We start from the raw sequence: 15,935 nt of genomic DNA, 5'->3' as shown, positions 1-15,935 counted from the left end.
CAAAATCCACAGTCCTCTTTTTGTGCAAAAACATAGAAACGCAGCTGAGCCAAAGCTAACATGGAGCTTCAACAATGTTTTTGTTTTCAAGATTATCTTTGGGGACTTTTTAGCCTTTATTATACGGTCAGAGCTAGACTGTGAAGAGAGAGAGACAGGGGACGGCATGAAGCAAAGAGACGCAGGGTTTCATTCTATATTATGAATCCATACTTAGTTATACAGCACCTTTCACAATCTAGATCACTGTGCTTCTTAACAAAAATGCAATCAAAGGCAGAAAAGGCAGATGAGTTAATAATAATGACTATTTGAGTTTAGTGTTGCATGTTTTTAGATATTTTCAGATACAACGCATTTAGAAGGCCTTCTTTATTTAATGTTAAGTGCATACAGTGTAAAGTGTATTGAGAGTGAATTGAGTTTACACTCAAAATAAACTTTATTACTTAAGACGGCGGTAAACCATCTCCAACATCATATTCAGTCACCCGCAATGCAAATGAGTATGGCATTGACTGATTTAAGTTCAATTTAAATGGACAATAAAGGGGTATTATTAACATAATTTACAAATGAATGTATTAAATAATTGAGAAATACAACAAATTCAAAAAAGGGTTAATAAAAACAACATAAAACAATAAATAAAAAAATGACATAGAAAAAGATTAACGAATACCTGAATGCAAATTTATAAAGTAGTTACATTTTTTTTTAAATCCTCAGGATCACAGCACTGACATGTAAAAACATAAAATACTTAATAAGCTGGAAAATTTAAATTTATGGGGAAAGTAACAACTTTTGGCGGAAAGGTTAGAATTATACTGAGATTAACAGAAAGGTTTGCTTAGCAGTTTTGCTGTACCTGGTGAGTGTGTCTGTGTGTGTATATATATATATATATATTTAAATGCAATATTTACTTGTAAATCAACTCATATATACCTTGGGATATACCTATGGATTTCTATATATAGTTGTATATACAGTATGCACGTGTGTATGTGGTGTGTTTTTTATACTGTATCTTCACCCCCTGGGTTAATTTTGGAAATCCAATACAAATATTTACACAATTATGGTGATGAAACTAGATTTGGTAGTGGGACCCCTAAACAAGTCATGGTGACAAGATGAGGTAATAATTCAGGACCCACCTTAGAGGGTATAGTGTTTCAGTACCTCTATTCCTCTTGATATGGTTGACAGGCTGTTCTCTAAAATGTGTGTTATGATGATAAAGTCTAGAAATCGTTTACGAACATGGCTTTCAATTGAAACGGCTTCTTACAGTCAAACCCAACTCTAACAGTGGGAAATGCTCCTCTGAAGGTTCCTTTAAACAAACCTACTTTACCTGTTTCTTATTGTATTAAATTAAGACTTCAGATTATCTGTGAAACAAAGAGTCCATCTAACATAAGAGGCTTTGGAGAAAATATGTCTATCACACTATTATTCTCAGCAATTCAGCACATATTTTGCTTTTCTTTTTGAAGTTAACAGTTTAAGCACACAAGAGACGTAAATAAAGAGAGTCAGAGATCCACTTCAGGAGGTTTGTTTTTTTATTTGGTTCATAACTGCTTTTATTGATGCATGACACATGTAACATCTAATACAGGTTGGATGAAGATTAGGGACTTAACAGGATCTCTTTAAAACAAACATTTTCAAGGCAAAGTTTCCTCTAGTACAGAGTCATCTCCAGAGTGAGGCTGTGGACAGTAAGCCTCCTTAAGAGCTCTTCTTCTCCTCAAACATGATGTTTGCTGTGGCTCTCTTGGCTGTGGACAAATGACACACAAACGTCACATCTCTTGTTCATCTAGAGTCTAACAGCTACGAACTCCCCGATCTTCTACTTTGAGGGAGTTTTTTGTTCAATGCTAAGTTACTTTCTGAAATGTTAACACTTCCTGCAGATGTTTGACATTAAAAGCTCACTAGAAAAGGGAGGTTAATGGCGTTTGTCCACTGGGAGACTTTTCAAGTGAAATGTCAGGGCTGGAAATGTTTCTTAGACATGAGCTAAACTCTAAATAAAATGAATAGATGCATAAATGAAAGGCAAAGTAGAGGCCAATGGAAGTCTTAAGTGAATAAGAACAGCACTTGGAGGAAGTATGTTTTATAGCCAATTATAACAGAAAACAGGGAAGCTTCTTAATAAAACATATTTTAATAGAATTATGTATAAAAGTTATTATAACTTTGTAGTTATTATAAAAGCTTGTCTTGTCTCTAATACAAAACCGGGTTAAGCTAGGGCCCTCTGACCAGCCAAAGACTGGGTTCTGTGCAAAGTGTACAGTAAGTCACAAATTTACTTGAATGGTACAAGGGTTTACAGTATATATAGTTTATTTAGGAATATAGGCTGATATATGATTATCAATATTTGTTCCCTTTTACTAAAAACGTTCACTCTATTTGCAGTGAACGACACAAACGTGTTGATCCACTCACCCTCATCTTTGAACTTGTCAGCAGCTTCTGACGCCTTATCCTGGATTGTCTTCACTGCATCGTCGATCCTGGTTTGATTCTTGAGGAAAAATGGTCGAATGATGCGGTTATAAATCTGGATCGATCCGTTGGAAGAAGTGGGAGCCATGCACCACACCAAGAAGGCACACTGGGGGGAAAAAAGAAAAGAGAACATGCATCACAGCTACATCACAGACTGTCTCATTTTAAAGCGGTCAAAAGCTCCAAATAAATAATTCTGTTAAGTCTTATTTATTATTTTTATTTGTATAGCCCAAAATATACCACAAATCTCATCCGTTCCTCAAATCGTAAAATTTAAAACCTTTAACATAAAAAAAAAAAAATGATTCTGAATGAAGCTGCTATTATGAAACTACTTATGAAGGTTTTTTATTTAATAGCTTGTGCAACTGTAATTAGTTCTATCTCTGCCCTTATTAAAATGTATGTATAAGTACACATAAGTACACATATGTCCACAGAAGTTGTGTAGCTGCTGTTGTTGCCCCTTTACACAGATGAGTAGACAATTCACCAACATGTCCACGTCAATTCAAACAGCATGCATCAGAGAAAAATGGGACTGAATCGTGAACAAAAAGTGCCCTGGTATCCCATAAAGGGCCAGAGGATTCATAGGCGTAACCCTAACCCTAAGATAAAAAATCTCTTCTGCCTCCTGGTCGAGATAATTAGCTGGTAAAAGTAACAGATGCGTGTGCAGGGACAGATGACATGAAAAAATATGATGTGCTGTAATTTATCAACACAATGTGAATGTGAACAAATAACAATAAAACATCTAAAATGTATGTTAAATGTTATGATCTATGAATTTGTGCACATACATTATCAGCTATCACAATTTATCTTCTACAATCAAATAGTTTTTTTCTTGATTCCAGTTATAGCTGTTTGGGGGACAGTGTACCTGTGGTGGACCAGCAGCTGGTTTACAGTCAGATTATCACCTGTGTTACAGAAACCATGGTACTACATTATAAATGATTACCATATCATATTCTCGTTTTTTCTATATTTGACTAAATTAAAATAAACACATTTTGTGTCTTTCAGGCAGCTTCTTTTCCCGCTCACTCTCTCCTTGCCTGTCAGTCTAGTGTGAGGGAGAACATTATCACATATATGACACGTCCCTTAAAGCAAACACCGTCTCTGCATCAGTCCTGTCTGCTGGTGGACTTGCTGACACAGCTGTTAGAAATCAGATTGTCTTTATCATCGGTCTCTACATGTTGATTTGTTTACTCTGCTAAGAAGAGCTGAGAGGACACACCCATTCTAGGGAAAAGCACTGCTCAATGTGGACAGAGTCCATTGTTTGACTCTCTGCACATTTAGCCGCTCCCCCAGCCATAGACTGTATACTATATAAGAGGGGGACAGAGTCACTGTGACGACACCCATTGGTTTGTGGACTATGGTTTTGAGGCCTATAGATCACCATTTTGGCCCTGGGTATCTGGTTATTGGTTGTCACGTCTTGTTTTTTTTGGATCCAGAATTGTGCTGAACAAGCCATTTTTAAGGCCACGATTATGTTACAAATAACTGTGTACTAATAAACACTGTGAAAGGGTTCTAAAAACATGGAAACTCTGTGGTAGGGACCTGTCAATCACAAGGTAGCGCCGCCCTTAAGCATACCCTGGTTTACGTACTATTTGAAATGCTTTTTCTCTAAACGGGACCATGGTTTGGAATTGAAGAAGACTTGAAACTAGTGAATGACATTATAAACTCATGTTTACAGTGTTTTCCTGAGGAAATAAGTTAAGTTAGAAGTAGGGTCATTTTCTCATCAACAATCTGACTTCTTTTCCAAACCAAAGGAGTCGCCCCCTGAAGTGCCATTATAAAGACTGCAAGTTTAAGGCACTTCTGCATTGGCTTCACATTTCAGAACCGGAGGTTCGGGACTACTCTGGACTCCCATATTGTAAGAAGTAGGTGAGGTTACTTCTTGTTTTCTTCTTGTTACATTCTGTCTGGACAGCATGGAGAACCAAACTGAACTGAACACACAGCGTTCCCAGCTGATTCGTTTTTAAATCTTCTGCAGTCAGCAGATTTTTTTTTCCCTTTGTGAGATTGGTGGGGTTGAGAATATCGGGGTAAACCAATCTAAGGCAGTTTAGGGGGGATCGGAGGCAGAGTAAGGTGGGTCATGCCTTCGCCATAGTAGGGTGAAAAATATCTCTGGGACAGGAAGGGGCAGGACGAGAGCTGCTCTATGTGGACAAAGTCCAGAGACCCAGACTGAACAACTCTCTTTATCGCCCACTGCAGTGAGTGCTGTTTGACTCTAGTGAGGTGCTGGCTCACTGGTAAAATACCAAAACCAAGAAGGGAAAGCTGCACAAACGTCAGAAGAAGCTTATTCTTAGTTTAATAAGTGAATTCATTTTTCAGCACAAAACATTGATTAACAAACAAAGAAGCACAACAGACCCCAGCTGGATTACCTTTCCGATATAGTAGAATGGGAACCAGGAGAGGAAGATATCGGCAAAAAACTCAGCCACACTGAAGAGTCCATACACTACCCAGTAGGTGAGCCATTTAGTATCATCGTCCTTGGTGGCACTTTCAATGGCCTTAATCCTGTAAAGAGAGAGGACCAACATGTAAGAGAAAAAAAAAAAAAAAAAAAGATATATATATTGGTTAACATTACTCATCCCATCTCTTCCGTCTTTCGTCTTCTCTCTTTTTCCCCCTTTGTTCTCTTCTTTAAGCCTTACCTTGCATCGTTGTCCTTTCTCCTCACTGACTACTGCAACAAGTTGATTATGGTAAAATTTCACTGATTTTCCAACATCTGCAAAATGCGGCTGTATTGATCCGTCTACCATTTTAAAGGTTTGAATACCAGATAAAGTGAGCATTAGGCTCTAGTCAGCTGCCTGTCTATACTCAGGCACACAATAAAAAATAAAATAATAACTTTCTTTATATGGCACATTTAAAAACAAAGTGCTTCGAAAGACAAAGCAGCAATAGCAAGGCAATAAATCAACAGAAAGCTCAACAGTGAGACCAACAGAGCAGGACAATCTAAGGCCAAATGTAAACCCTGATAAAACAATAGATGAAACAATTAAACCAATCGATACAATAAAAAGAAACTTAAAATAAAATAAAAAATATATTTTAGTAAAATAAAATAATTTAGTAAAATAAAATAATATTATAAATAATAAAATAAAGCAGTAAAGCAAAACATCACATAAAAGCCAATCTGTAAATATGGGTTTTCAGAAGTGATTTAAAAGGGATTACTGATTCTGCGAGCCAATGACATCTAGACAAACTATGACTTTCATGCAGTGAACATTCAGCTGCCGATTGACCTACCCTCCTAAACAACTCACTACGGTCACTGCTGGGTCCAAACAGCGGCATTTGACACCGATCCTCTAAACAACTAGAGCAGCTTCCAGCCTCTCTACACTCCCTCTTTATGGTACATTAATGCATTGCCCGTTTGGGGCAGTCCGTTTCCCTTAGCCACCCCGGAAATGCTGCTTGCAACTCGAATGCTCGACTCAGTCTCTAGACCCTCGAAGCTCTGCTCCAGCTGCCACAGAGCGCTGTCTGCTTGTTTATTACAATTGAATTAATATTGAACGTGTCTCGTGTGCACATTGCACCGATTAGACATGGTACTCCATGAGGTCCCCAGCAATACACCCACCTAGTTTGACTAGCATCCGATGAACAGTTCTAAAGATATGCAAAAGACACGAAATGCAATCTATTGGTTTTATATACAGGGACACAAATAGTCAGCTTTTTTGTGTCCCTCGTCACAATTTCTTTTCAGGACGACATTACATTAAAATCAGGTTAGATTTAGGCAACAAAAGCACTACCAGTTAGGTTTAGGAAATAAACAACGATTAGTTAAGTTTAGGCAATAAAACCACAAAATATATTTAGGAAAACTGTCACAAACACTTTGGAAAACCACAACAGGGGATGAATATCGGTCTGCTGGTTGAAAGACCTGTTTGTTGGAAACGTCTACCTCCCATCAAGCCTCGCCCGCTAATATTCGTCTTTTTGGATATTATAAAGTATGTCACTTGCTCTGACTTTTGTTTAGTCACATGGATGTATTTAATTTGTGTGTCCACCACGAATAAAGGTCCTGATTGACTTTCCTTTGCCGTTATTTTCGTGCTGATCGACTGCATTTTGTGACTATTTCAGAAACTGCCATGATACTCGGCTGAAAGGACACACAGACAGACAGACACAGACAAAGATTATTTGCCTTAATGTGTAGGGTTACAGAGACACACGCTGGTTGCCTGTTCTCTTGTTCCCATTCAGCTTGGTTAATCTTTGCTCTTGTCAAACACACAGACGCATTAAGGGTGTGCAACAGCCTTGGAAAAAAAAGGATCGGTGAGCAGTAATAGAATTTATTCTCCCTGAGGCCTGTTTCCTCTCAACATAACAGCTCCTCTGTGTTTCAGTCACACGTGACCCTGCTGTTTAAGTACAGCAGCTTTAAAAGTCCAACTACCAGTGATGACAAACACCTCAATTTACTGGGAGGAAACGTTGGGCTGTCTGGGTGCTGCTGGTTAAATAGCAAAGTAAATAAAGCTGGAAAAGTGTTGGAACATGTGAACAGTGAACACATACTAAGGCCTCTAGATTAACAGCAAGGCGGTTGAAGCAGGAAGTGTAAAGCTGGCGGTAACAAGGTCGTCCCTCTACCGGCCATCTACCATGAACCTCATCACAGTCTAACAGAAGTTAACAGTCAGACATCCATCCGCTAACATTCTCCTCCAGGACAGAACTCTGAGGACAGGTCGTCGCTTCATCAGCTGACAATGAGCAAATGTGTTTACGACACAGTGTCTCAGTTAATTAAGTTGATCATGTAACTACTTCCAGCTCTGTGTGCGTACAAATTACAAGCATAAATGTACCACTTGTTATTGATTATGCCAAATATTTAGTATGAAGGCTGCAGGGCATGTGATTTATTATTCAGCAGGACTGCAGGAAGAAAAAAACAGGAACCAGTTAGTATCAACCTTCACAATGAGTTTCCTGCCATCAAACTATACGCCCATTGATACAGATTGGTAGATAAAATATTAGAAACACCTCTCAGTATAACACTATACAGCTCAACATCACACCAAATGAAAATAGTTTGAACAAATACGTTAGAACCTTCATGGAGGATTCAAACAGTCCTATATATATTAGCCAAACTAAAAACTGGATGTATTTCAGACAGTCTACCACTACCACTTTATTTATATTTGAGACGGCTTACTTATTTTGATTTTGTTCTTATGTTATCTAAATGTCGGTGTCTTCCAGGCGGTGGTATATGCTCTACTCAGAGACAGACTTTAGTTTTTACCTCAGCATAGATCAAGGAATAAGGTGAAATAAAGCTATACAACCTGTTCTTTCCAACCCCCTACTTATCAAAGGACATGGTAGGAGATGAGTCTAGGGCAAGTACCTTGTGCGTGACTGATAAAACATGTTAATCAATTCAAAATGTATTACAAAAGTGAAGAAGGTAACATTTGAAACCATTTTTTGTTGTTAAGAACTTAATGCTACTGCTCCGGTGAAACATGCGCTGCAATCCAGTCATGTGACTAACTGATCACATAAACAACACTAATTTCTGATCATAACTCAACCATCATTTTCTGAAGACAAAAAATGGTGCTCATATTAACATTTTAAACCCAACATCCTGATCTGATGATCTGATTATAACATTAACTAAAGATAGCAAACATTTTATTTTTTACATTCACAGTATCAAACTAAGTGTCGTTAGCTGTAGATAATCCTGGTCACTCTATATCGGTCTCATCATGGAGTCATTCCTCGCAGCCATGAGACAAAGAGGCGTCCAAGAACAGAGCCAGAGTGGCAGAGCCTGCACGTGACACTGTGCTGACTACATGGAGCACCAGCAGCTCAGACAATAACACCATGATAACTGTTTTATATTAACATTTGTTTTGTTTTATTAGAATTAATTTTTTCATATAATTTAATTGAATACAGTTTTTAATATTATTATCAGTAGAAGTAGTATTTCAAAAATAAAAAAGAGAGTGGGGAAAATATACGTATATATATATATATATATATATATATATATATATATATATATATATCTGTATACGTCTTAAAATGAATGAGAACCACAAAAACAATGAGAGCATTATAAAATAACATCAGAAGGAAACTCTACTGATTTTATAGATGAGGTTCAGCTTAACAGCGATAAGTACTGAGCCTGTAAAAACAGATGTAGAATGTCTACTGTGGCTCTGGAGGAGCTTCGTCAGGTCTGATGAAATATCCCTTATAACAGCTAGCTGCACTGGTTGGAACACAATCAAAGACTCCAAAAATCAAAAACAGCATTTCCTTGAAAAACGATCAGCAAAAACATAAAGCATACCTCAACTGTTGTTAAGGAGCTCAACTGGTAAGTGGTTATGAAGAGAAGAAAATCTATAGAATACTGACATAATTGGCCAAAAGACAATATGTGTAACAGTGACTACTCAAGACTATAGTACCATACATACAGAGGGAAGGACAGAGGATGTCGCATGTGTACAGATTGTAAAGCCCTCTGAGGCTAATTTGTGATTCTGGGCTATACAAAATAAACTGAATTGAATTGAATTGAATACATGTATGTAGGTCTGAATGACATATGTGTATATGACAAAAAGGGTACTGTAGTATTATTGTTATTATTTGATTCAACCAAGTGTATGCAAACAAATCAAATAATAACTATAGTAACAAGAATGAAAATAAAATTGATATCAATGATCATAATATTTTAAACTCTTAAATGAAGTGCCTTATTTTCCATCGATGTTGGGTGTGTGCGTGTACGTCTGTGTGTGTGTGTGTGTGTGTGTGTGTGTGTGTGTGTGTGTGTGTGTGTGTGTGTGTGTGTGTGTGTGTGTGCGTGTTGTGTTGTGTTGGGTGGGGTTGCTGTGCAGGCCCCTCCTTAGAAGTGCTCTAAGAATAATACACTCACGATATGTAGGCTGGATAAAGGAAGCCGATGAGGTTACACAGCAGCGAGGCTCCGTAGCCGATGACCAAGTACACCGAGATGACGCCGATGACAGCTGCAACAGATCACACCAGATGTTTGTCACACTTTGTGTCCACACACGTACGACACATGTTATACGTCACCGCTCCACACAGTAAAAGGCTTATTACTCATTCTAATCGAGAGCAGCGTTTCCTGCTCATATAAGACGGAAGGTAGAATGTAGCGGTCTGTGTGATGCGGTCTCCGGTTCTCTCTCTTTCTTCCATCCCCGCCCCTGGCCGCACTCACCGAGGGCTATGTACGTCCTGCTCACTCCGGTCTTCGCTTCGATCTTCGCTAAACTGTCGGTCATGAGGTTCTTCTCACGGAGGAACTTTTCGAATCTTTCCTTGATCCCTTGCGCCATGGCTGCACTTCCTTCTTCAGCTATAACGATCAAACTGCGACGACTGTGCAACGCGAACACATCGTTGTCTGAGGGCGTCAAGACCGACAGACAGGATGTACGACGCAGCCTCCGACCGCGAGCTTCAAAATAAAAGCACGGGGTCTATTCGATTCTGTACATATTAGTCAATGAAAACATGAGCTAATATCTTTAAATCGTTTAGTTTTTCCTGCATCTGGCAAATACTTGGTAATTGGACCAGATGCATGGCTTAAATTAGGAATTACTATTAAGCAAAATCAATTGTGAAGTAGGGATCCAAAAATATTATCAATGAGTGTATATCTGTCATTCATATTCATATTAATTGATTCTCATGTCATTCAGAAGTAGTGGAGGGTAGTGTCAGTAACTAACCAGGGAAAAGACATGCAAAGTGCTGACACAAAATCTTAACTCAAGGTCTACTTACTCACTTTTTCAGGCTTTTTCTACCACATAATAGCATTCTTCCCTAAGCATAATGCATTCACTTCAGAAGAAAAAAATCAACTGTTTTTCTGAATGAACAGGATTATAGTTACCAAGGGACTAGGTTAGGCACACATTAAATGTGGGGGTGTGGGGTGGGCCAGGAAATTTTGAGCACCAAATAGTTAATTTCATGTACTTGGTGAATTTGTCTGCATCAAATATGTCAGAAATATCTTTATTTATTTTAGGAAAACACAAACTTTAGGTGGCATGTGACAATTTTAAATTATTATGAAACATAATGCATTAAGGCTCATAGGCATTCTTTATTGAAATGTTTTCAAATCTTTATTCTCATGTAGAGAAGTCTGTTTTTCAATGTGCATGTGTGTCCTATTCACATGTATTAATATCATTTAATGTATAAACCACTGGACTTTAATAGCTAATATGTGTTAAGCAAGATTTCTGCTCATATTCAACACTTTCTTCAAAATATAACCCACATATCTGTGTTCTCTTGGTCTTCATTTATTTAGGAAAAAACAAATATTACATGTCATAAATAAAGTAAGTAAGTATCAGTCATAAGATAATGAGAGCACGTCCACTAAGTTATTGGTAGGGACATGGTCATGTGCAAACCTACGCCCTTGATAGTTATTATACTTTGCAGTTGTCCAGATGTAAAGCCCATTCTGATCTGTTGGACATTGCAGTGTTTCTCCAGGATCAGTTGAACTGATGTGGCATGCTTCACATATATAAGACGATGCATCTGAAATACATTTGTGCTGGCTATGTGGTGACTCAAAAAGGAATCTGGCAATTGCTTAAAATCAGTCAAAGCTAACTAACTAAACCAACGGGACATGTTTTCTTCCATGAAGTAAAGATATATATTTTCACTTAAAGAAGAACAATCAGATGCACTTAAAGCTTTTCTTGTGATGAAAGATGAGTTTGCCGTACTTCTGACAAAAGTTGAATACACTAACTCATAATATACCAGCTCATCTCCGCACGCCTCAGCCGTTATTTTTTATTCACAAGGTGAATAAAGTCCTGAATAAAGTCCTGCCCCAATGTGCTGAGACTGGCCATCTCGCTCAGTGCTACGTCACATGTTGATGACCTGTTTATAATGCCAAACCGAAGGCCTTAACACATCTTTGGCATAACGTTTTAACGACAGAAAAGACTAGCCAATCTAGTTTAAATAGATTGACACAGACCAACTCTGTCTGAGGTGAATTTTTGTATAGCCTAAGCTACTGTAAGCTGTTTTGATGAGTTTCCTTCTAGCAAAATGCTCTAAATGAATTTGATTTCCCTCTGGTAAATAGGTACACACATTTAATCAATGTACCTGTATGTCAATAACGACTGAAATAAAGTTGAATTTAATTGTGAGAATGGAGCAAGTGGATCTGGTATGAACTGCCGTTGTCAAGATTAAAAGGAGTTATAAGTTTTCCGTCTTCGATTAGACTACTGAGCCTCCTTGTGGTCCTACCCTATAGTGTATATTTTTAAAGACGTCTGTTCCAAACAATGTCATTGGTGGATGCATCGCCTCGCAGTGCAAAGGCTCCGAATAATGGACCTCATTATATAAAAAAAATACAGTGCTTTTTTGAAAAAAACATAGACACACAAAGAAAACAACCCACATACAGTGTGTAGCATGTCCATTGTGCGATCTATTGGCAGAAATGGGATATCGAACCACCAATCTGCTGATTTAAGGACGACCCTGCTCTACCACTGAGCCAAGAATCGCCCAATGAGCTGTTTACATACAGAGTAGGTCATCTTCATGGAGCCAGGCCTCATGTTCTTACACAACACTGGCCTTATTTAAGGCCCATTTGTGTTTTTGTGTTTTTGTGTCATCCCCTGTAGATCTCCTACACGCTTGGCAAACGGCGAAGTTTCAGCTTGTTCCAATCTGCAACTCTCCTCTAAACGCACCAAATCCTACAAACTAGACCTTTTGGTTCACATATTTAGTCTGCTGAATGAACCCAATCCTCGGTTGAAAACACTTTGAAAACTAAAGGTATTGAATATTTGCTCAATTAGGGTATAAACATCTCATTACTGTTCACACTAATAACCACTACAGGTGTGTGTTCAGTTGTTGATTTAGTCATTTTTACATGCATGAAAATGGTGGTATTACATAATAGGGGAAGATGGCTCGCTGCATATGCACGAGAAGCAGATATTCAGGAACAGACCCCTGCCGTCATTATATTTCTGGTCTTTGGCTGTGCCACTTTTCATAGAAAATGCCCAGCATGGATGTTTAACCTACGGGACTCACACAGCAAGAAGAAAAACTAGATTCATGCGGTCCATCTGTGTGGCCATCCATCTGAAGTTTTCAATGCGAGGAAATGTCTCATTCTGAAACCCCACCCCAAATAAGTGTTGTGTAAGTATTTACTGTGAAGGTAAGTGGAAGTAAATGTGGACTCATTCATCTCTACTAACTGTGGCTAGCTTGATGCCGCTGTAGCTCAATAAATATAGAACCATGAAGGTTTTTCCCCTGACTTCAGTCTTACAGGCATCGCATACAACCGCACTGTGTACTCTTGCAAACACTCTGCCCATAACATCCTTTAGCTCCAGGGTCATTGGGGTTAGACAACCTCATGGTCAGGTTAGGGAACCTCTGAGCTGCTGAAGAAACGACTGAGTACCTCAGAGGAATAACTCCTGAGAGTTTAAAGTCAGGGCACAAATAATGTTACAATAACACTGAGCCCTCTGCAGCCACACCCTTCCTTCCTTTGATGACACTGCAAAAACTGGCATCTAATGCAATTATTTCAAACATACTGCGGCATGCTGATCTACCGACATTATTTTAAGGGGAAGACGCATTCTGATGAGTACTTTTAGTGGTTTAATAATTGTCCATTTGATAATCTATAGTGTATTTAATTTAAGTACGTACCCCTAGGGTTTGGAACACTTGCTTAGCTGCTTTGTGCTGTGGCACATGGTTTGTGGTGCTTTGTCCTCCATTATATTTGATTTAAGTGCTAAGTTTCAGCATTTTTTTTAGGTGTTAACATCCATATTGGACAGAGCATCAAGTTATCAAATCTGAGGTCTGAGGAAGAACCTCTCCTCTTCAGGTTCTAGGGGTCTTGGATAGCGAGGGGCCTTCATGCAGAGAGGCAAAGTTAGGAGCAATATAGTGCAGTCTTTAAAGATGGCTCCTTCATAGGGGACCTATTAAACAAAATTTTAGGTTCATACTTGTATTTTAATTTTCTACGAGTTTGCATGAAGACATGGTCAAAAAAACGTTATTATCCTCATACTATCTGCCTACATATGCCTGTATTCACCCTCTTAAAATTTTTGGTTCAGCGACTGTCTCTTTAAGCCCCCATCCCGAAACAGCCCATTCTGCTCTGGTTTGTCAGCACATCCGGGTCGGCCTGTCATTCGATCCCCGTCTGAACAGCTCTACTGGGGCAGGCTGGCCTCGGCAGTGTGACTCTACATTTGAAATAATTGACAGAGCCCGGTGAAGGAGAAAGTATTTGATGTGAGGGAATACGTTATCTTTGTACATCCATGTGAGATACAGAGGTAACATGTTTGAATGCTCTAATGCATTATGAACAGAGGTAGATTTGAAACAGAAGTCAGGTGATTATTTCCGGTAAAAAAGACACTTGATAAACATACAAAAGTGATCATATTAATGGTATATTAAATAGTGTATGAGCTGTCCCCATGGTTCCATGACTACACACTATGTCAGACCAGTTACAGTTCAAGAACTGAAGTTGGAATTACAGATCTCATATAAACGTGAGACTGTTTTACTTGTCAGTTGTTGCCTTATTAATGCTATAATTCACATTGCCATCGGCCTACTCAAATACATTCAGAATGAACCAGATTAATGTGTTGCTCACGGTCAGTATTTATTAGCTGTAGTAAATTATTACATTTTCTTAGTCAGGATGTTAATTAAATGGAGCAGGGTTTTTTTTACCCTTCTGCATGCATGAAATCAAATCCCTTTTTCATATCACCTGTTTAATAGAGTAATTACATGAAACCTTTGTGAAATAACATGTTATATTTGTATAATACCACAATATCATCAATTGTAAATTAAAAAATGAAAAAAAACCCTGCTTAAATAAAGCTCTTTATTCATAGACTGACAATGAAATATACATTGGGTACACATAATGCAAAAAGTAGCAAAGCCATAACTTGTATGTAAACTGTCCAGATAATGTGCTTTATAAGTAAAGGGTTTCTCACTCAGATCACCTGTAAAACATTGCAGATTTACATTTACATTATACTGTCAACTAATAACATGGTAAGGTGTATTACAACATCATCATTGTTGGGATCTGGCAGGAGCCAGTTTGGTTATTAGCAAGTATGAAAATTAATTAATAATAACGGGGCACCACCCTGGGATCAGGGACGTTAACCAAACTGTGGATTAAGTCTCAAAAACGATGTTCACTCAAAATGTCAATAGTTAAAGTACTATTCCACACTCAGAGTGAACAGGGAAGGATTGAATTTGCGCACTGACTATCACTAACAACAACCAAATATCATCACAACACACATGCACAAAATGATCACAGGAGAGAGAGCGCAAGACATACGGGCGGCTGTGGCGTAGTGGAGAGCGTAGTGGAGAGCAAGGTAGTTCTCCAATCAGAGGATCGGTGGTTCGATACCCGGTTTCGGCAGTCGATGTGTCCTTGGGCAAGACACTTAACTCCGAGTTGTTCCTGAAGGCTTGCCATCGGTGTGGACTGGATGTTGCATGAATGTTAGTTAGAGTCTGATGGTAGCGCTGTCATCAGTGTGTGAATGGGTGAATGATGTGTTATATACTACTGATTGTAAGTCGCTTTGGATAAAAGCGTCTGCTAAAAAGACTGTAAAAATGACTGTAACATAGTAACGCCACGTGAGACATAACAATGGCAGCGTGGCCACTGTTAATTAAGGGGGAAATAAGACACAAAATGGTTAGTTGGAAAAGAAGAAAGCACTCAAAACTAGGCACATCCTCACTGCAGCAGTAAAGTACAATAACTGTTACTTTATCACACAGAAGCCCAACTCAGGCTCGGCAGCCCACCACTGGACCTTTAACTAATAAAGTACCGTTTACCTGGTTAAACTGGAAGCTGATTTTCATCAAGGGGAGAAAACAGAGAATGTCCACTTAAAGAATCCGGGAATTCCGTCATCTCCCTTCTGCAGGTTAAAGTGGTGGAGCACGGGGCAAGTTATCGGTTCCTACTTCAGACTCCAAAACAGTCTGTTGTTCGGCCAGCTAAGTAAGTACCTAAGTACCTTTTTTTTAGGCAATAACGTTGTTTCACCTCTGCATGGACGGCGCAAGGCGAATGTTTCCCCGATTTATATAGCCATGGTGATTTCATGGCCGTG

The 15,935-nt window shown here is 38.6% G+C and overlaps 1 protein-coding gene across 1 annotated transcript; it reads right to left on the bottom strand.

Annotated features, from left to right (window-relative positions):
- Positions 1-1,556: 1,556 nt before the first annotated feature.
- reep5 (receptor accessory protein 5) lies at positions 1,557-10,109 on the bottom strand. Its single transcript, XM_054612136.1, has 5 exons — positions 9,896-10,109; positions 9,584-9,677; positions 4,986-5,124; positions 2,476-2,644; positions 1,557-1,793 (listed from the first exon to the last, which is right to left on the bottom strand). Exons 1-5 carry the CDS (start codon positions 10,011-10,013, stop codon positions 1,744-1,746), a joined length of 570 nt encoding a protein of 189 aa, XP_054468111.1. The 5' UTR covers positions 10,014-10,109; the 3' UTR covers positions 1,557-1,743.
- Positions 10,110-15,935: the final 5,826 nt, after the last annotated feature.

The sequence above is a fragment of the Anoplopoma fimbria genome, chromosome 14 (assembly GCF_027596085.1).
Source record: "Anoplopoma fimbria isolate UVic2021 breed Golden Eagle Sablefish chromosome 14, Afim_UVic_2022, whole genome shotgun sequence".
Taxonomy (NCBI): domain Eukaryota; kingdom Metazoa; phylum Chordata; class Actinopteri; order Perciformes; family Anoplopomatidae; genus Anoplopoma; species Anoplopoma fimbria.
Note: the sequence above shows the minus strand (reverse complement) of the source record. Positions and strands in the feature narration are given on the sequence as shown.